The following is a 22,933-nucleotide window of genomic DNA, read 5'->3' as shown; positions in this document are numbered from 1 at the left end:
CATTATGTGCTGTGAGATTTCCTGCCTTTTAATATATATTAGAATGAAAAATTGCTGCAGTAAGACCAGCAAAGTCAAATGTGTGTTCTGGTGTGTGTAAATCGGTGAGTCTGTTGCATTAATGGGTGTTGGTTGTCTCTGTATAAATTGGCTTTTCCTTTACCATGTATCTATATCCTGTGAGTGTGTGCATATGTGTGTGTGTGTCTTCTTCTTACTATCTCCTCCGGCCAGGAAGACACTTAACATCTGGAGAGGGACCCAGGTACATTCCGATAAAAGCCTCCAAGGAGAGAGCGAACACCAGGTGAGGGTGTGTGTCAGTGTGTAGCCGTCCGTAAATTGCAGGGAGAAGGTTTTGTGTGAGTTCACGTTAGTGGGGGGAGGGTGAAGGATTTCCTGGTGAGATATAGATAGAGATTCATAGACAAAAAAAGAGGGCAAATGGAGAAGAGGTGAAAATAAAAGCCATATTTCTTCACTATGAGCAGTTTTTGTTTTTTGTTGTTGTTTTTTTTTTTTTTTGGAAGTAAACTGGTAACCTCCAGCGCTGTCAGCACATTAAATGGATGCGAGCCAGCAGGCATGTAAATGGATGGACAAGATGAAAGGCATTGAATGAAGAGGTGAAATGTAAAGGAGGAGAGGAGAAGGTGAGCAGGAGGCAGCCAAGAACAGCTGCAGAAATTGGGAGGAATGAAGAGAGAGAAGATGACCCCTGCGGAGCCTCATCTCCCATATCAATTATAGAAGACGTTTGAGTGTGTGTGTGTGTGTGTGTGTGTGTGTGTGGTTAGGGGTGGTGGAGCAAGAACAAGGAAACACTTATAACTGGAAAACAGTGTGTCAGATGCACAGGTCATGCCCATCATATCCTCCATGCAGAGATACAAATACTCTATCAGCAGAATCTCTCCTCTATATGGTAAAATACATCCTCCTATGCATTCTCTATACCTGCTCGTTCCTGCCTCGAGTTGCAGAGAGCTGGTGCCTATCTTCAGCAGTCATAAAAACATTGTTAGAATACATTATTTGACTGAAAAAGCAACTTTTTACCTGCAGGTTCCTGACAGATTTGGGCATCTTTAGATACTTTAAGATTCTTTGTGCTTCATGACTGGTGAGCAATTTTATCTAGCAAGCAGTCCGGACAAAAGTGTCATAATGGCATGGTTCCCTTTGTGATTTTTATACAACAATACATTTTTTAAAAATCTGAGATTACTGAGTAATCCTAAAACTGTATGTGCTGCTGTGTTAGTTGAATGTGACTCTACAGAGTGAGTTTTTAAAAAATATTTTGCTATAATTTTCAGTCTTTCAGTAAAGGTTTAAAATTAGACCTCTGACATGTTGTTTGTATACTCAGAAAATTATTTATTTGATGTTCCACTCTTTAGCATTCATAAACATTTCATATGAACTGTTTATGTCACACAATAAGGTAAAAAAAAAACTGAACTGTGGAACGATCTGCAAAGGCATGAACAAGTAACGTAAACAAAGTACATGTATCATATTATTGTGCAAAAATTGAAGTTTTAACATTTATGTTTTAAAGAGTATGCTTTCACATTTATAACTGGATTGCTAATAACTTATTAAATGATCATATACCACAGAATTAATGAACATTACAGTATAAAGGTTGAAAGTGCTGGATTGAAATCTGTTTTATGATCCATAATGACTCATTTTCAGCCCATTTTTTTTGCATAAAAATATGTTTTAGAAATCATCATTCATGATACTCTCCTTGCTCAGGCCTGACCTGTCAGATGACACACTGCTGTTAGCTGTGAATAAGCCTTACGGTGGTCCACACACACAAAGAGCTTTGGAGACAAATGTTTGGGAAGGGGGAAGATGGGGTGAAACTGGGCGAAGTGTTTGCAGGCATGTGTCCAGCATGCTGTTGTTTTTGTGCTTTTCCATTCTTGCACCTTTGCTGATGAGCTGTCAGCTGCTCCCCCGCCCTTGCATCATCCACGACGCACACCCACCGCAGAGGTCAGCACAAAATGTCAAGTGTGACGAATGCTCCCTTTCACAGGACTTGTGATCTTTGACCTCTTGTGTAAGAAGGCCAGGTCAGGATGGAATCCAAATAACATTTAAAGTCCATCCTTGAGCTGTTGTAAACGTTTCTCATTATAGAACAATCGTTTTTTTGGTCTGGTAATCTCAAATGGGGATCAGTACACAGATTTGGGCAATTCATCAAGTCCTCTCATGAATATTAAGGAATAATCAGATGGAGGCCATGGTTCCATTCATATTCATGCAGTAAGATTGAGAAATACTGGGGAGGCGGTCATTTGAATTTCAATGGCATGTCAGACATTTGAAATCTGAGAATTAAAATTCTGGATGAAACCGTTCCCTATAAACTCATGTGACAGTTCATTCGGATCTTAGAGAATACATTTCCAAGCAGCTACTGAAACCATCAGTGACCTGTCACAAACACAGCCTGATCCCTCACCTTTTCACCGCCCACTCTGAAATCGTTCACCGGTTTGAAGATGATTAGTTTGAGTATGTATGTGTGTGTGAAGGAAAGGGGCTCAGGTTTTTGTGTGTGTGTGTGTGTGGTGTACAGTATGAATTTCCATCTGGACTGACAGGAAATCAATGTGGAAATGCAGCTGTTTGTGCTCCAAACCATTTGAAGCATAATCACCGCACAGATGACCTTCAGAGCTATGGAGAACATACGGATGACCACTCACGTGCACGTATACACGTACACATATACATACAGGCACAGCAACAGCGACATGTGCTGTTTAATACCACTTTGCAGGTGCAGACACAAACACATACAGGTTATTGGAGTCAGCAGAGGTCATGCTTTTAGCTCATTGTTTTCTGTTTACGAGACAATCTACTTGTTTGCACGTTTATCCATAGTCAGAATATGCTAAAGTGAATCTCGACTGACCTCACAATTTGATTTTTATCATAAATAAGTGACGGATCTTTAAGCATCTCAGTCTTTTATCTTCAAATTACTAAATAACTACACAGAGCTGCAGTAATAAATTAACTCACCACATACAGCGGTGAGTTAATTTGGCTTTTTATCTGCTTTTCAGAGACATCTGTAATTAAATAAATGACCTAATAATAAGCTGTCCAAATTGTCCTTCTCTGTCATTTCACTTTTAGTTCATTACCTGAAGCACCTATTTTTTTTAAGCGTGTCAACTAAATGAATTGGAGGAAACTGATATAAAACACGCAATTTTGGACAAATGGTAAATATTGTGCGTCCACCACGGCTCTTCCTATCTCTTTTCCAAGCGGGTTTGAATAAAGAATGATCAAAATGTGGCAAATGTCTAAAAGATTCAAAGAAGAATAAGCTTACAAACATCATGAAGCCAACTATCTTGAATGTCTGAAAAGGGATTTTGGCTGCAGAGTTCAGGTGAAGCAGTTTCTGTAAAGTGAAGTTTGGGTAGGAAGCCTAACGAACCAACAGCAGGTGAAACTCTGTTGTTTTCAATAAATTAAATCTCTGTAGATTCTCAGCCATAAGGAGTGCCATGGAGTTGACTCTTTTCCTCTTGTTCTATTGTTTGAGGAGGAAATTGACAGTGAAATCTTTAGTGTCTGTCTGGGCTGCTTTGTTCTAAGGAAATCATCAATTAAGGATCATGTAGTACATTGTGTGGGCTGCAAACTCTTTATTGTGTTCTGCTGCTGAATCAAATCAGAGTCATTCACATTCCCATGACAATGTATCCTTAGAGTAGATCCAGTTCCCCATCTCGTATCTATAATACAAAAAGGCACACAGAGCAACAAACCTGGTGGAACGGAGCAGATGAAGTCATGATGAGATGCAGGGAGGTTGTTACCTGTAACACAGTTTAATGGTCTTGTTGCACTTACGTTGTTTTAGAATATGTGGTTTCAGGAGCACAGACAAACATGAACAACTTTGTACTTACTGGAAGCAATAGAAGTAAAAGCAAATTTAAAAAGTTTGTTATCAGTAAGAAAAATCACTTGTTTTAAAATACTAATTCATCCCAGAAGGTTTGAAAATTCAAATTCAAACAGAGGAAACACACACACCGTCTCACACACACACACTGTCATTACCCCAGAGAGAAGCCTGATCCCTGCAGTCCTCAGAGGAGAGATGGTCGGACCTGCAGCTGAGACCCCACTGATTATAGTCCACAGAGGCAGCAAGGGGCAGTCACGTGTCTGTGGGTGTGTGTGAGCTTTGTCTTTGTGGGAACACACGCACAGCGGTTACAGATATCCGGCAGCTGTGTCCCAAAGCTGAAGCCTAAGTGACGTGTTGATGGCTGAGCTGATGGGCAGGAGGTATAAGCTGTGGGGATGGTAATGGCAGGGTGGAAGGTTAGTGCAAAATAAAAGAGGAAGACTGGAGAGGAAGACCATATGAACACAGATACTGTGGAGGGGTGAAGAGCATGAAAACTGATGGAGTTCATCTAGAAGATCAGAAACAGTGTCCTCATTATAGTTGAAGTTATGCTGTAAATAATATTAGTTTTACTTAGACTTTACCAGCACAACATTTTTGCTTCATTTTCTGTGGAAGCTTGTTATTTGACAGCATGAGTGTGAATAGGTGTTGCCTAAATGCCTGTTGATGTACCAGATGTGTGTGTGTGTGTTGGCTCAGCCACACCCAGGCAGAGCAGATGGCCCGTGTTTTACCTTTTCCTCGTCACACACCATGTGATTATGGCTCCAGGTAATCCGTGCAATTATTATCAGCTCTGAGTTGTGTGGTCTGAAGTAAATATAGACTTGCAGCATCATGTGTGCCCCACCAAGGACCACACAGCATCACGATAAAGGGGAATCAGAGTGCACAATGAAATGCAGCTCTACATTTATATTTAGAACATGCCTCATTACATGTGAAAATGGTGTACAATGAGTGAAATCACAATGCAGGCATTTACAAACAAACGAGGAATTGTTTTTGTGGATTACTGCACTAAAATATTAATTTCTTATCCGTTTAGAAGTGTCAAATCCAGGTTAGATCAGTTATGCTTGAAAAGTGCATGAGGTTTATGTAGTGCAGGTCTTCCAATTAAAATGTTTAACACATTTCAGTTATTTTAGAAAAAATATAAAATGATGTACTAATGGTCCAAAGCATGGAGATTTATTTCATATGTCTGTGTAATATTATCTACCCAGCTGAGTCCAGGTGGCCAGTTTTTCTTCTTTTCTGTGTTTGGCTTCTATCTTTGCAGAGGGCAGTGATTACTTGAACTCAGACGGCAGCAGTTACCCACCCCCTCCACACAAAGCCTCAGCTGCTAAAAGTAAATTAATTGGGCAGACATTATGACACAAAAAAAATCAATTTTGTTCAGGCTAAGGGCATCCGCAAACTGGGCACAGTCTTTTGAAAAACTGTCAAGAGGGTTTGAGCTCTGATTTGTTTCAGTTTCAATAAATTTCACACAAAATTGAAGGTGAAGAACGATAAACTAAATATGTGAATAAAAATACTTTATCAGATGTTTCGGGGTGAATTTAAATTTATGATGAAACGTCACAACAGGGTGTCTCATATTTGTTTTCTCTTAAAGAAAATGAGCACATTTTAGTACATATGAACACCGTTTTTATTAAGACGTTTGTTTTTTTTCCATGTCAGGATTAAGCCATGTGCAGTTAGAATGCAGACATGTTTATTTTGTGGTGTTTGTGTGTAGATGTGTATGTGTGAGCGGTGACCTTGACCAACCAGCAGGCAGTGAGTCATGGACGTGAGCTGATGGACTGTATACAGTTCTGACAGTGACAGACAGTTCACACACATATTATACACACTATAGCCAAAAATGATGCAAGCCAGAGACAAACAGCCTCAGCAGAATGAAATCTGATGCTTTGGCACTGGATGTGAAATCAAAAGATAAGTCATTATTAACATTCCTTTAATAGCTGTGGGTTTTAGACTGCAGTTTTGCGTTGATTGTCACCACTCAGGTATGCCAAAGCAAGTTACTGACTGACTGACTGACAGGGGTAAATGGACCTCAGGTGTTTCCTTTCACATTTTAATCTATTCGCACAGCAATTAGAAGGAATGTTTGCTAATGTCAACATGAACTGGAGAACTGACACGAAGCAGATATTTTGAGGAAAGTGGAAGACGAATATATATCAAAAAAAAAACATGCAACAGTGCTAAAAGTTTTTCAGTAAAACTTGATGGATCCAAACATACGATATACCCATGGCAGGGGAAGACAGAAAATAATCTTTTCAGCTGTGAAGTAAATAACATCTCATTACATCTGTCAGGTGAATCCAGTTGTCAAAACCTGCCTCACATGGTCTGAATATAGACTTTAATTTGGATTTATTTTTAAATGTATATCTGTTTTTAGCTATCGGTGATAGTTATTTCCTAAGTTCGTTCTGATCTTATGTTTTAACATTTTTCTAATTATCTACCAAAAAGGTATGTGTTTATACCGTGTGCATTTTGTGTCCAGTTGAGTCCTTCATAAAACCTTTTGACATGGTAAACTTAAAACAAACAACTATGAAAAGTAGTAGATGTTTGCACCGGCTGATTCCTCAGGAGGCTTTCTCAGTTAATTTTGGCTGATATGAAACATAAATAGAAGTAAAAAATATTTATGGGTTCTGCAGAATCTCTGAGTCACAACTTAAACCTTTTTTATCAGAAACATTTTGTCTTTACTAAAAACATTTAATATAGTGGGAAAATGGTCAGGTTTGTGTTTAAATGGGTCGCTTTGTTTACGCACACTCTTAGACACTAAACCATGTTTTTCCTCACATTTCCTTGAGCTGCTCTGCTTCTGATGGACTTATGAAAACCTCTGAGAAAAGGGTTTTCAGTGGCCACATCTGTTCTTTGGTAAAATATTCTTTTTATATCAAAAATGCATTTTAGTACAACGGCTTCCACCACAACAACTACACACAAAGTGCTGAGCTGATACCACAGAGAGGCTTTAAAGTGAGAAGATATGAGGCGGTTCATCTAACAGAGAAAAACTGCTCACACAGGTGGTGGTTCTACAAAACAGTTTCTGTATGTTTGCCTTTGTGGATATGTTTTAGGAGCTCATGTAGTGCAAAATTTGCTCCTCTCATGAATGCATTTCTTTTTAGGATCTGTGACACAAAGTAGAAGTCTCCTTGCTGCTCATGCAGTCAAAATGTTTGAAAGTTAATGTTTTATTTACTGAATATTTCATAAATTATATATAAAGATTTTGTGTTTTATTCATGAATACATTAGTTTTTACCTTTGCAGAAAAAGCACATGAATTTACCAAAAATCATGGGGCTAAGTGATCACATAAACATACTGCAAAATGTTCCAAAATCACATGAGAGACATACACAAAGCATATGTTTCATGTGTATTTTATCATGTTTTTACATGTGAAAATGGGATTTCTACATATGAGGGTTATGTGTTTGTCTTTTATATGGTTACTTTTTAATGAGAAAAAGCAGCGTGGGGATTATCTGCAAAGTGTATGCATCATATTCTTGAGCTTTTAATGCGTACCTGAACAATCCCTTTGCATCAACTGCAAATGCAAGCAGCAACACGTCTCTGTTTACTTGACTTTCACCAATATTTTGCACCTTGTGATCCTGGAATAACATCTAATGACCTTACCTTTTTTCTGCTTACTTTAAAGTAAGTGCAGTCTTGTGGGCGTGTTTCAGCCTAACCTCAATCCAAGGATGAGTCCTCTCAACTGTGTCAGAGCAAACGATGTTACACAAGGAGCCATTCTTCCCACAAACTGTGATTTTTTTTCTCACTTATGCTCTTCTTTAGTATACAAAACTGGTAAACGATTCGGCTCTTCCATTAGCTCTGACTCTATTCAAATGTGTGCTACTGAGATATGCCCTAATGTGAAAACAAAACAGCCTTTAAGATATTTATAACTCATTCTTCCATTGAGTTAAAAGTATGTTACAAAAATCTGATATTCTTTTCTATAACATGGATCATTTTTACAGTATTTTACCGTTTGGGTGTCAGTACAAAATAAGAACTAATTTCTATACATGTCAGTAGTCATGTGCTCTAAATTCAGAGATTTTCAGCCTCACAAGTCACATAAAATGGTATTAAGACCCTTTTTTTCCTGACTAAAATCAAAACAGTGGTTGAAGCAAGAAAACAGTATTTGTGTTCCTGGGGTATCAAACCAGACATTCAGTGCCAAAAACTACTGATGGTACTTTTAACTTTGTGTTCTCAGTTTAATGTTGGTGTTTTCGAGAAATGGCTGCAGAAAGAAGGGTGAGATCACACTCACCAAGCAACAAGTTTGTTCCTACTTTTTGTGTCTGACAAGCCCAGACAATCCACACTGTCAGCAACTATCAGCAGCCATCAGGCACCACATCTTTTTTACTGAAGGTCACGGATAAATGACCAGCTTGTGAAATGGATGAATGATGAAAGACTTAAATGTGAACATGCCATTTTTTTCTCTTTTTAATATTGTGAGTGTTTCACTTTATGCTGCTTTAATTCATTCCAACAGGCTGCACCTGTATCTCATCAGTTTGTTAACTCTGAAACTGCATTCCCATGTGATAACAGAAAACATCTGCTTAGTTTTAGCAAATAACATCAGCAAGACTGCAGCCAGGAGTGTCTGCCAAAATGGTTTGGAAATGTCTTAACAGCTTATATGACAGCTGAATTTAGGTAGAAATTTTTGACATAAAGTCATAATTGTTTCAGGAGAAATCCTGGTCTTGAGACTGGACTCTAGACCTCTTGCTGAAGGTTTTGGTCTTAAAATTAACCCCATTTTTAATTAGTTTAGTTCAGGACAAAAAGGATTCAGGGTTATTAAGGTATCATTCAGCCACCATTGTAATTAATGTCTAACTGTGATTGGATATTTTTAGGTTGTCAACTTTATCAGGTCTTCTGAAGTATTTGAAGAACCCCTAAAAAGACTGAAAGCTGTCAAAGATGAGATGTCCGTCAGTTAATTTAAATTCTATTCAAGCTTTTCAGAAAACATTAGGTTCACAGAGGTTGTTTTCGAACAATGCTCTAATTTTAGAACATTGTTATTTAAAGATAGTATTAAGATCCTATTAGGTTGAAAACAATCCAACAAACAGGAAGTTTTATATATGTAATGACTGTTTGACTTAGATTCCCTTCAGCACAAATAAAGTGTGAATAGTAATTTTTGAGACAAGTTTACGACGCTTCCTGATTGACCATTTTACTTCTCAGAGCAGGTCTTGTCAAAAAGTCCTCAAAGTCATTGGTCTTGATCTCACCTTGGCCTTGGTTTAGATAGACTTGACTACAACACAACACAAAGTTAATATTTTCTGTTTTTTTAATATTTTAATCAAACCTTTCTTATTTTTCCATAACAGTCATTACTGACTAATACTTTTTTGGCTGATGACATGCTCATTAATTTTGTAATGCTTGTGCTGTTCTGAGTACTTTTTAAAAAATTCTGTGGCACAACAGTTTAGAGAAATCAGGGCATAAATTGTACAATGTTGACATACACTCAAAGAATCTGAAAAATAAGAGCAAACAACAAACCAGCCAAAACAAACTGTTTTGACATAAAGAAGGAAATAACTGTGGTATTTCCACAGGGTGGAAAAAAACCCCAAGATGACAAACTTGATTTCCTTATTAAGATGAGATGAATGAAACCCTGCGAGCAAATTAACAAGAAACGATTGTGGCAGCTTTCACACATACAGTTCATGTTTTCACTCTTGTCCCCTGAGAGGGTGGGAAGGTGAGACTTTCAACAAAACACTCTTTTGACCTTTTCTTCTCATGTTTTGATGACTACATTATAATGTTTGACTTTTGGTCAGGCATTATGATATAAGCTTTAAGAAGAGAGTTATATCATCAATGCATGAATAAATATTTAAGCAGCACTTGCTGGGGGAAAATGAGTCTAAATTAATGCATATTTGTTTTAAATGAGCAAACATATCTGACATGATGTTAGTTTGAAACTTGACGGTCCATAGTGCAATGCAGCTAACATAAGGGCAACAAATGAAAGGCACTAAATATCTGTCTACATTTAAAAATAAAATATGTCTTCCTTCAAAGACTAGTTTCTTTCCAGTGAGTTTTCCAGCTCTAGTCTTGTTTTTGTAATTGTCTCTGCCCCAATGTCCTGAAAAAAGGCGTTTAAATTAAGATGAAAACACAAAGCAACTTTTGAGTTACATCTAACGATTGGCTGGAATTTGTAAGGTTATAATTTATGAGACATACTGTATTTCAGACCCACTGTTGATAGTCCTGAGCTCCAGTATCATCCATTTCTGCTACGAACTGCTTACACATCTATTTTGATACGAGCACAGAAACTTTTGCTGCTTCAGTTTACAGCTTTCAGAGGGACTTGTTTGCTCTGTTCTGTACAAAAGCAAAGCAAAGTCATAAATCAAGTGACATTTCCCGTTTTAATATTTGTCACTGCAGTACACCCATAAATTCTGACTTTTTGATCCTGTTTAATTTTGCTGACACTCTCTGCACCTACGCTTTTGAATAAAGGCCTCATGCAAACTCCTACTATTTGTTCCACATTATGTATTAGTGCATATCTTGTTTTGATTAAACTCGCTTTGAACTGCATGCGTATGACACAGCAGGCTTGTCTGCAGAAAGTGTTGAAGTGGGCTGAAACAAAAATAACTGGATGTATCCGTGGTGCTGATATTTTCACCCCTAAAAGATACTGCGTTTAGAAACCAGGTCACAGATTGTTGTGGTTTAAAGTTGACTGGCATCTTCTCTCTACTTTTGAAGGGAGTTTTCTTCTGGCCACTGAAGCTAGGTTTCTCTGCAAATAAACAATTTCATAGGATTACCCTTTCACTTCGGGCAAAATCATCCATTTAGAACCCTATGCTGTGGGTGTAAATGCGCATGAGAGCTTGCAATTCTTTTTTTTTTCTTCTTGCTGTGTCTCTTTTTATCTCTTTTTTTCCTCATGGTCAGTATGCTCCAGGAATCAGTGAATTTACTACATGTGTGACTGTCTGTGTGTACGTCCAAACATGCATATGGCCAGTAGATGAGTAGCAGGCTTCTATCCCAACTCCCTGAGCTCCCTTCCAACATCACCCATGGGCTTTGTTTTGATTCCCGTCCATAGCCACATCTTAAGCCCCGTGCACACAGTACTGAATGTGTATGTGCAGGGCCACAGGGTTGAGTGCACAGAGCAAGCACCCCGAAGACTTTTGTGCTCCAAATTTACACCGCCTTGCCCTTATTCCCACTGCCAATTTCTCCCCTGCATGCTTGTCAGTGTGCGCAGCACAGGGCTTATAACGGCAGAACAAGGCTTGGCGCTTTTCCCTGCTCACTCTGCCATCAGAAGTCCCAGAGGTATACTCCTCTTACTGCTTCTTTACAGCCCAAGGCTTTTTTTTTTCTTTTTTTTTTCAAAGTGCAAGAGACAGTTGCTTTCACCCTCATTCTTGTGAATGCATACTGAAAATCTTCTGCCGGGTTCTTTTTGGGTTCTGAGAAGTTTGAGCTGAATCATGCATGTTTTAGTTTGCTGGAAATAATACAAGAATAGGCTGTTATTGCCCCATTAGCGTTCAGCATCTTCCCCCTTTCTTACTCGCTGAGCTTTCTTGTCGTAAGAGCTTTTTTGAAAGAAGCTTTAATGGATTTCTGGTCAAAGTTCATGAAATTAAATCAAATTTACTTCTAATGGAAAACTAAAGTGACACACATGTGGAGCTTCTTATAGAAAATAATGCATAAATAAACAGTTATGTAATCAGAAAGCTTTGCCATTTGTTACAGATTGATTGACAACACTATTCAACAGTTTTACTATGTAACTCTGAAAAATGTCATCAACTAAGTCACTCTGTTTGAAATATTTTTTGGTTTGATGTCTTTTTCTATGAGGTTGTCAGCTTTCATGACACACAAACAGCAGCATCAAGGCCTTTTCTCTTGTATTTTTTTTTTTTACTTTTTTTTTTTTTTTTACTTCTCCCCTCTTCAGAACTGAGCCAACTGAATGACTTAAAAGTGCATCAAGTGCTGTTCGAGTGCTTGAGATGTGTTAATGGGGCACATGCAATTGTAACATGTCTCCTGTGCACTTTTATACCTTTGACAAACATAATGTCCACTCTGCACTGAATCTTGGCAAGCAACCAGATTACTGCAAGATCTAAGAACAGAGTGGAGAGCACTATGGTGATACTTTAAAAGCACTTTATGGTAACTCTATTGTCCATTTCTGACTGCAAGACACATACTGATTAGATGTCACTTGTCATTATACTAATCTTATTTATACTCTAGTTTATTATAAAGAGTAGTCTATAATAAAGCATCTTTAGGTGCTTGATATCCTCTAGGACAGTTTTTTTCAACTGGTCCAAGGAGCTTCAGTACCCACCATCATCCCTTAATGACAAGCCGTATTCCAAATCAAGGACAATTTTCAACTTCTCAAATTTAATTAATGAAAAGATCGTGGAGTTTGAACCTGAGATAGTAGAATATTATATCATAGTACATCAACATAAAAAGCAAGTTTAACGATAAACCAAAATGATCAGCAAGGGGCCGTGCTAGAGAGGGAAATATTCCACTTCCACTTAGCTGCTACTTCACTCGCTTCAGCCTTGTTAAACAGATTCAACAGTGCTTTCACACACAAACATAAAATAAAAGTCCATCCATTGAAAAGTAGTTTCAAAAAGACTTGAAATATGTAGCTTTAGCTGAGTACCCACCAACTAAATATAAAACAATGTCTTAATAAAATTATTCAGTCATTTATTCAATCATTAACCATAAGGCTAACATATCTATCAGAACGTTTAATTATTTTCTTAAAGTTTTTAAATTTCTTTAAAAATTTGTATAGGGACTGAATGGCCCCTAACAATGGACCCCACTCCCTTACTCCCGTAGCACCCCCCACAGGGTACCCCGGGGAACACGGCCGAATCCCTTCTCCAAGTCTGGAAAAACATGTAGACTGGTTGGGCAAACTCCCATGCCCGCTTGAGGACCATAGGGAGGGTAAAGAGCTGGTCCAGTTCACTAAAATGTCCTCCAAGTCACACGACTTTGACCACTATAAAGCTCACGTGTACTTATTGCTGTGATGACACATTAATGACAACATGGAGAATGGCCATTAAGGGGCCTATTGACTCCCATTAATGGCTCAAAGAGGGCCATATTATTTCCCAGGGGACACATTATTCAGCGTTGTTATAATGTGTCTGTGTCTGACAGACAGAGTGGCTGTCTGCCTCCCTGTCTATTTTCATTTTATTTAAATCAATGTGAGCCTTTTTTTAAATTGGCAAATAATTATTCTCTCTATCAGCTTATTTGTTTGTTCTGTGTGCCTTTGTGTCTTTATCTTTCGTGTCTGAGTCACCGCTGCTGGAACAACCACGTTCTAAAAAAAGCACCAAGTTGTTAAATGTCATTAAGAGCAGCAATGGATGCAGACATGTATCAGTGAGGGGATAATGAGTGCTGGATGTAACAGCGTGGATTAGCACACATCTAAACTTGTTGTGACCACAGATTGTAGGGCACTCAAAGTGAGCACTGCCAAGCCACAACCCAGTCAGGTGGATTAGAGTTGTGGGGGACTGGTGGGGGTGGGGATGGGGGCTTAATGGCCGAATGAATGACTGTCTGGCTGACGTAAACGCGAGCTGGCTGGGATGTTGAAAGCCTGGCTGGCCGACCTCTGATGCTGCTGCTGTCAAGGAAAAGAGCCATTAAGCTCTTGGATTGACAGGTCACAGCGCCAGATCATGAGGCAAGTTTAATTGATTTCTACTGATTTACACCCAGAAGGATTTGCAGCATTCACAGCAAGTGCTACTGAACAAAAAAAGTATACTCGCCAAATGCATTAGAGTGTATTAAGCTACAAATTCATAAAAATAGCACAGCTGATTGATATATTTTCAAGAGTTTTGAATAAGTGCCGAGTACAGAGACAGTAAACACCAACAAATGGCACTCAGTGATGCATCACTGACTAAGATATTACAGCTAATGACAAATTTCTATTTCATTAGGAAATCGTAGCCAATCTTCAACTCCTCTGCCATGAGTCTGATGTTACTGCATTCTTTTTTTTTTACTTTGCCAAATTGGTTTAAACTTACTGATAATTTGTCACAAAGTAAACATTTTTATGCCACCATAATAATAACTCAAAATGATCTAAAACACCCATTAAAGTGATATAGTAACTGAAGTTGTTGATATATCTGTAAGTCAAATTGGGCAGCATTAGCACTGCTGGGAAACCAGGGAGAATAAAAGATATTTGCAAAACATAATTATAATGTATTCCTCGCCCAAAAGTTGTGAGTCAACGAAAGCAGACAGTGATCAAAACTTTTTTTTTTAAATTGGTGTTGTAAACTATTAGAATAAAGGTTGAAGAAATGCTGTTCTTGTAAAACCATTAGTAAACGTAAACATATGATCCGTCCCCATAAATCTTTGTATGCTATAATTGTGGGTTTTTGAATTTGTTGTCTAGTTTATCCTCTAGTATTTTCTGCTGTGTTCTGTTGGAGTCATCTGACATTTTCAGGTTTTTTTGTGATGTGATCTCACTCACACCTTGTCAGAATCTGTGTTCTTTGATGGTTTTTGGGAAGGTTTTTAGTTATGTTTCTGTTATTTCGTCATATTTCTCCATGTATGTTTAGTTCAGCTCCCTGGGTTCTCCTCTGTGCCATAAATCACTTCCACAGCCAGCCTGCCACGCCCATCTTCACCTGTTCCCAGTTAGTCATTAAGTCACCTGTCTCCAATCTCCTCATCAGTCTCAATCCTTATAGCATGTCTGCCTTCATTCCCCTTCAGTGGATCATTGTAGCTTCCATGCACTGTCTGGTTCTCCTTTGTGGACTCCTCGTGCTCCTGCTGCCACATCTTGTTTGCTCTCAATGGTTAATAGATCATTTAAGTTTTGTTCAAGCTCCTTGTGTGGTCTGCATTCCTGGGTCTAACGCTACTGAAACCTTGACACACCTGCCTTGCATTTTGTTAATCAGTTCAGCTGTGCTCACTTTGTAATCACCCCTCCCTGCGTACAGACTCCACAGAGAGTTCAGCTTCTTGTCTCACCCTCTGATTATAAGCAGTTTTCTTGCACCGTCACTTGTTAGTTTCCTGTTGTTCTCTTAAGCTCCAGCCTTTGTTTTGTTTACTGTTTGTTTTTTCTGCTTCATCAGCCCTTTTGGTTGTTATTATTATTAAAGTACTTTTTATTTTGCTTCTATCCTCCCTCTGAAGTATGCAATTATGGTCCTGGGCTATTGTTTTAATTGCTGTTTGATGAAAGTGAATGTGTGAGATCTTTTTCAGCTAAATCTCATTTGCTTCTTTAATAAAACTAAAGAATGATTTGAAGTGCTCTCATAAATATGAAGACATCTTAAATTAGAAGTTAAAATTTATCTTTTCCCCACTTTTTCTGGCAAACAGCATTCATAGGGACTCCAAAATGTTTTGTGGCTTTCACAGAAATGTCAGCTTCCTTGCATGAGTCATAGAGGTGTTCAGTCCTGTTGCTTGAGTTTCGAATGTGTTCAGGACATTTATGTGACAATTTTTCTCTTAAAATAGAGTTGTCACGGGCATTTTAAACCCATTTCCAGAGCACTAGAGCTGTATTTTGACTCCTGCATGAAAGCGCTCCTCTTACAGAAAACATCTGAGGCAAATGTTCACGTCTAAAAACCACATTGATGGTAATTACTGAAAAACTGGTCCAAATCAGTCTATCTTGATTCAAAAGTGTACTCCAGATTAAATCATAAATAAAGGATGGCTGCCAAGGTGGGTATGATGCAGGAAGAAGTAGACAGGAAAATAATGTAAATGCTCCAAAAGGCAGTTTTTCAAAAACCGTCCACTCAAAATGTAGGCGTGCTGGTCGCAAACACTCAGAATTCAAGACTGGACTGACAAATTCACCTGTTTTCTCTCAATTTTCTCAAAATCCTGAGTCACCAACTAGTCTCCCAACAGTCACAGCCCAGTGAGAAACTACCCTAAGGTCACAAAAGGATAATATTCTTAAAAGAGGCTTTAAATCCTGTGTGAAACTAGCACTTGATTTTGGTGTTGCAGTAAATTTAACAGCTGAGAAAATTCCTAAGGTTAGTGTAAGCCTAAGGAAAATAAACAAGTGGAAAAAGTCAAGCATGTGTCACAGTCTTCATGACAAGAATTTTATTTTCTTTTTTTAATTACATTTTGCATTAAATTAAAGTTTTTTTTTCTTTACAACATACAATAAATTGTGAATCAGATGTTAAGGGAGTGGAAAGAGAAGGGCAAAAAACTTTGTGACGTCACAATATATTACAAGCTTACAAAGTTCAAAAGTTTGAGAAGTTGATGAGAGAGTTGATTTGCATCTAATAGCAGTGAATTATAACAAGGGTGAAAGACAAAAAGGCACACACTAAAGAACCTCACTGTCCACAGCAGCCTTCACAATCTACCCTAATTCAGTCTTTAAAATCTTCAAACCTTATTCTGATATCAAAAAGCTTCATGCTGCAGGACACCCACAGCTGAAGTCACGTGTCTACACAGGATGTGGACATTTACAGACAGGTTTTCTTGTTCACATTCTGTGTGGACATGATGATTCTTTCAGACAAAGGTCTTCTACATCAAGAAATGTTCAGTTGTAGATCAATATTATTCCAGGCCTATGGAAGTTTCTGGTTCATGGACTCCGTACACTGGCAGGTGAAAAAATGTTGCTCTTGTCCTCAGACACACACTTTTGAGCTAACCTTGGGCCACTTGTACTCTGAGGATCATTGCTTCAACAATTTGGTATTTTTTTCTTAAATGCCCTCAGGCCATGTTTAAAATGGAGAACCTTCGTAAAGAGCTTGGCAAGTGTCAGGATTAGATATAAGAAGAAATGTTGGGAAAATCTGCTCCTTCGGATCAAGGAACAGTGCTCATAGACTTGCACATCAGTCTGCATGAGAACACGCAATAGATCGTTGTTTGGATTCAGTAAAAGTGAAATTTTAGACAAAACCTACTCCCATTTAAAATAACTATTGCAAAAATCACAAATATCAAGTTCCTTCACCAGAAAAGACACTACAAACAATACTATTAATGTTATTGAATATTATAGCCTGATGATGCAATCTATAAACAGTCTCTAAACTTTTGTTTCACATCTGGTGTTGGAGGTAATTTTGTTATCCTATTAAGATTCACCCCCTAAGCTCTGGACCAAAAAGACCCAGCTCAATACAACACCTGATGAGTTTAAAATTATTGCAAATCCATACATATGGCTGAGTAAACTGAGGGAAGGATTTCTGTTTTATTTCAACACCTGGTACTTGCCAGGCTCTGTACTTTTATCTTGGCTTGTGCTTCAAGCTATTATTCCATGGCCCATTGTTTGCAAACGAACCCTGCAAGCATCATATATAAATCCAGTCCCAGATTCTACATGTCCCTCTTGTTTCAGCTGTGGATTCAGACATTGTTGGCTTTCCTCCATTGAGAAACAGAAAAATTGCTTGATGTCAATAAAACTTTGACCTTTCAACACATACAACACTAGGAGAGTGCTCCACTGATTTAAGTGTTTAGGTGAAGGGGAGAAGTGATCAATAAAAATTTCTGAGTACAAATAAAATAAAGAAAAAGGTCATTAGTCAAACTCTCAGTCATTCCTAAGGCCTTGGTAATGAGAGTAAGTGAGGTGAAATTTTAAAAAAGCATCTCTAAACTTCTTCGAATTGATTTTTGTTTCTTAACAAAAAAAAGGGTAAAATAGAGAACAATTTGTTAATATTGTTTTAAAATGCAAGCTTTTTAAACAGGAACCAGCCTGTTTTTGCCACTGCCTACCAAACGAATGTTTACAAGAAACCTTAAATTGCGTTAGTTCTTAGGGGCTTATGTGTATTTCATATTGTAAGTTTACTCTGGTGCTGTTGTTGTTGTTGCACCACAGCAAACTTACCTTGGCCTTCTTGACGAGTAACAAATGTTACGGTTCAATTTTTCAGTCAAATGACCATCACGTCAAATGAACAACAAAAACAAGTAAAAACAAACACCAGGACTCTTAGCTTGTATAAAACAGAAAATCAAAAACACAACGTCTTCATCGACACTCCAGCACAACATAAAGGGCTGCTTTAAGCGCATTATTGGCACAATCAGAAATAAACCACAAAGATGTGTGTGTTGTGTGTGTGTGTTTATCCGTAGGAAAGAAAAAGACTGTAAGTGTGTTAATGTCTATGGACCAGAATTACATCAATAACACCTACATTCTTTAAATTGTTTTTTTTTTTTTATCAAACCAGGGAAATATCATGATGTAAGAAAAATAATAATAAAAGAAAATACAACAAGGACACAAAGTTAACAGCTATTAAAGAAAACATTGTCACTACTTTTGAGGGTGTAAGGCACAAATTTACATGTGGAAAAAGAAGCAGGCATTACAGATGTTTTCTTTGTTTTCATTTGTCACCTGCTTGTCTGTGTGACGCCACGAGATGAGACGATATATTCCAACATGGAGGCATCGCTCAGTTTGCTTGCAGCCTCACCCACAGCATTTTTTTTATGTTTATCCTCTGATTCCTGCACTGTTGCTGCAGCTGCTTTTTGTATTTTTTTGCAACATGCAACAGTGAGCTTTGATGGCACCAATAAGCCACTCAGGACAAATGTTTCTGACTCACACAAAAACCACAGTGCTGGTTGGGGGACGCTCGTCGGAGAAGTGAAAGGGTGAGATTCAGGTGTTTTTATATGATTGGTCTGAAACTATAGAGTTTGTAAAGATGAAAGTCAGGTCTGGCACAGTTTAAATAAATATCTCCTCCTCATCACAGAGGTCATGTATAACTCAAGCTGCAGGTCCCACTGATCACACAGTAAGACTTTATGAACCTTTAGTCAATGAGAAAGTTCTACTGGCTCCAGTTTAATGACTTTAAATATTTTTCCTCACTTGGATAATTAATTTCTTCTTTGTCTTCTCTCTGTCCGAGCCTAGAAAGTCAGTTTGTTTGTTTTTATTTATTTTTTTTTTCTTAAAAGCACTTAATAAAAATAAATACAACAGGCTATTAGTATTAACAGTCACATGATATTTAGTTACCAGTACAATAGAAGATTCTTCTGGCCAGGCTTTCTGTAAAACCCAGGCAGGTCTTGATTGCTGTAACACTGAGATGCTTTTCACAGTTTCCAACAAAAGTCAGGCAGACGCCTGTCCTTTCAGTCCCTCTCTCTGAGTGCTTCTTCACTCAGATTCTCCAGTCATCAAGGTACTGTACAACCGTTCTTCAAACCCTGCCACCCTGCGTGCCATCTTCTTATGTGCTTTTATTGGCGGGATAAAATTTCAAGTCAAGTCCCGGCAGCCAAAGACATGACAAACAAGAGAGCCACCGCCTTGAATGCTACAAGGTGCCGAATGGATGAAATATTCAGGACAGGATTCATCTTCTTTTTCAGTAGCACATGTTCCCATTTTTGTTTACAGACAAACTGGGAGCTGGTCAGAGCATGAGCTCGATGACAGGGACAACAGACAACAACCATTTTATATTTACATATTTATATAAAAAGGAAGTGTTTTTTTAAGGAAAAAAACTGTTGAATTTTCCACCATAATGTACACCAAAAACAGAAACAAACAAATAAAAGCACTAAAGGAGATGCAAGTTGTACAGTATTCCCTGTTTTTTCTTTCTTCCAGAAAAACACCTTTCACGTTTGTCTGTTCACATTGGACTGATGGACTGAAGGCTGACTATGTGCCAGAGTCACTGGACTTGACTTTTGTTGACAGTGAGACTACAGAAGGTTTTGGAGGGACGTCAGGCTTGAGGTGTTTGATGCCTGTTCGAGGCAGTGAGCCATAGGAGATCACTCCAGGCTGTCGTGATAGTGAAATGCCCTGTGCTGTCATTTGTATAGAGTCCACCCTCTGGGGTGCAGGTGGTGGTGTCTCCACACGGAAGCTGTGATGTCTCGCCAGATGGGAGGAGTTAGATGAGTTGGTGTTATGCTTCTTCAGGGCAGAGGACCCAGATGCAGCAGATGCTGATCCTTTCCGGAGGCCGTAGACTGACGAGTGGACCTCCAGGCGTTTGCCCATCTGTGGGACGGCAGGAGGGATGGTGAGAGATGCCTCTCGTTGTGGCACACGAGGTGGCAGCACCCCATCTGGATCCACCATGTGGCTCTTTGCTGTCTTGTACTCCAGCGTGGCCCCCTGGTCATCCATGATGCCGTGGCTCATGCTCAGGTCACTGTGATGGGGCTGTTCCACATACTCATGCTGGTAGGATTGCTGCAGATGAGGCTGAAGTTGGTGCTGATGCTGCGGCAGAGGCAATACTACCACACTGGGAATGTGTCCAGGTGAGGCCCTCAGGGGCAGGTCTGTAGAGATAACAGGGGAGCCCATAGGTGGCATATCCTTGGTGCAAGCGTTGATGAGGTTCTGATTTCTTTCCCACTCACGACTTCCCCGGCTGGGCTTACGACGTGGCTGCATGGGTGTGGACTCAGGTGTTGGCAGAGCTGCAAGGTCCAGGTGGTGCTGGTCAGCTTTTATCAGCATCTTCCCATTTGGTGTCAGTCGCCCATTGTGCATCAAAGGTGTGAGGATTGCCTCCGGGCGGCCATCTTTGGCCTGCGTCTCAAACAGGCCAGACAGCTTGGTCACACTGTTCATTGATCCTCTGCGGGAGTGAAGGTGGAGGCTGTCCTTTTCTTTGCGGCCTGTCAGGTCCAAATCTCGCCGCCGGTGGTCACACACACAGTAGACAATGAGGCCTGAGAAGATGGCGCCCATTGCAAATGCCAGGATGACAGCTATGGCCAACAGGGTCACAGGAACCAGCTGGTCACGACCCTTCTGGTAGCTTTCACGGATCACACCTGCAGAGAGACATTCACAAATGGCATTTAGACTGACAGAATTAAACAAGCAGAAATATTCTTGGGTGTTTTGTAAGAACATGTTTCTAGAAAAAAAAAATCTGTTGGGAAATCCAGAAGTACAAAACATAAGTCAGTTATAATGATTAAAAGATACTGTATGTTCTGAGAATAGAACAGATTAGAGATTGAAATCATTTTATGAAAAACATGCAAATGAAGGAAGATTGATCCCATTATAAGGAACTGCTATTCATAATGACTACAAATGGTTGCCTGAAGTAGCAAAATTCAATATTTCCCAAAGACACAATCTTGGACTGAAAATGCTTCGAAGGAGTGACTGGGATTCACATTTTAAATCCCAGATAAAACCTTCGGGTGAAATGAAAAAGATATGAGAGCTGATAAAGGAGCCTGAAATACCCTAACCCTTTCTTCTCATTGATACAAATTTGAGACGTTTCATAAAGCTTGGATCCAATCTTGTGATTCCCAAAGAATACATTAAAATGGCTCTGATTAGGCACTAAATCCAATGAGCTGTGTCATCAGAGTCTCGCAAAAGTGTCATTTCCAAAACGTGGAAAAGACGTCCTGTGATACAGCAAAATAAAAGAAAATTAAATAAAACCAGCTGTGGCATATTTTATTGACCGGAGAGTTGGATCAAGAGTCAAGGATTAATGATTATCCACTAAACACATGATGAACCAAACTCACACACATTTTAGAATGACAGTAACTGCCAGACTAAATTTAGACATCTAACCCAGCTGGCTGGTTTTTGGGTTAAACACACCACTTCATAGCAAAAAGATTTATTATGCGTTCACACATGACCTGCAGCCAACAGAGATCAGTAACTACACACAGAGGATTAGACAGGTGGACTTCATCAGAAAAAAAGGCAACCACAGCACAGAGCAGGTTTCGAGTCATGTGTGAACAGCTCTTGTTGTCCTACATGAGGGCAATAATCTCTCACTGTGGGAAGCAAAGACATGAAAGATTTCTGAAATTCCTCTGTGCGTGCTTTCTGTCTCCCAAAGAGATCATAAATACCTGAAAAACTGCAAGGAAGATTAAGTTTTAAGTCAGTCCACATGGCGTATTTGTTAAAATTAGGTGCATATTCATAAATATACATAGAAGTTCATCTATTTCTTCATTTAAATAATGACTTTCTACTCAGAAGAGTTTAAAGAGAAGCTAAAATAAGCAAGAGGATGGTGATGTAACACCTTTTGTTAACTAGCAGTTTATGTTAGGGTGGCAAAACTGACAGAAAATTGCTGTTTTTTATTTCTTTGTTATTCCCTAAAAATTGTTTGTACTGTCTCAGAATAGCAAATCTTTTGGCTTTTGTCACTTTTCAAAGAAATGTTTTTCAATGTGAATTTACAGCAGACACGATTTTCTAACTGCTGCAGATTGATGCAGTTTTGTCTGGTTGCAAATTTGCCACACTGTAAGAAGAAATAAGCGATGATTGTAAAAGTCAGCTGTTGCCGTAGAAATGTGTTTCAGCTAAAAATGATAATATATTCAAATCGTTTAGTCTTGCACAGCCAGACCTATCTTTGCCGTGTTTTGTCTGCACTGAAGAATAATCTCGCTGCACAGCTTCAACACTCTGCTACTGGGGAAACAAAAATCTTTCTTCAGTTTCTTTCTTCTACATCAACAAGATAAAGGATTTTATGCTGCGGTAATGGCACAAAATGGTTTTGGCTTCTAGTTTCCCTTAAAGGCGCAGTTTAATTGTTTTACAGTTGTTTAGATGTAGTGTACTGTGCTTTGATAAGAGATTATTGTTGTTACCAAATACTGTAAAAATGTGCAAAGCCACAGAATTTCTAGTACAAATTGAGTGATAAAATAATTAAAACATCA

At 38.7% G+C, this 22,933-nt stretch overlaps 1 protein-coding gene across 3 annotated transcripts in view; it reads right to left on the bottom strand.

The window, feature by feature from the left end:
• Positions 1–16,294: 16,294 nt before the first annotated feature.
• The window catches only part of sema6a (sema domain, transmembrane domain (TM), and cytoplasmic domain, (semaphorin) 6A), a 112,841-nt gene continuing 106,202 nt past the window's right edge, over positions 16,295–22,933 (bottom strand). For all 3 annotated transcript variants that reach the window (XM_037975531.1, XM_017412342.3, XM_017412343.3), the window contains one exon: positions 16,295–21,037. In XM_037975531.1, the coding sequence (XP_037831459.1) occupies positions 19,902–21,037 (1,136 nt within the window). In that variant the 3' untranslated portion in view covers positions 16,295–19,901. The remainder of the gene's footprint in view (positions 21,038–22,933) is intronic.

Source organism: Kryptolebias marmoratus, linkage group LG1, assembly GCF_001649575.2.
Source record: "Kryptolebias marmoratus isolate JLee-2015 linkage group LG1, ASM164957v2, whole genome shotgun sequence".
Lineage (NCBI taxonomy): Eukaryota > Metazoa > Chordata > Actinopteri > Cyprinodontiformes > Rivulidae > Kryptolebias > Kryptolebias marmoratus.
The sequence above is the reverse complement of the archived record's forward strand: the minus strand, read 5'-3'. Positions and strand labels throughout refer to the sequence as shown.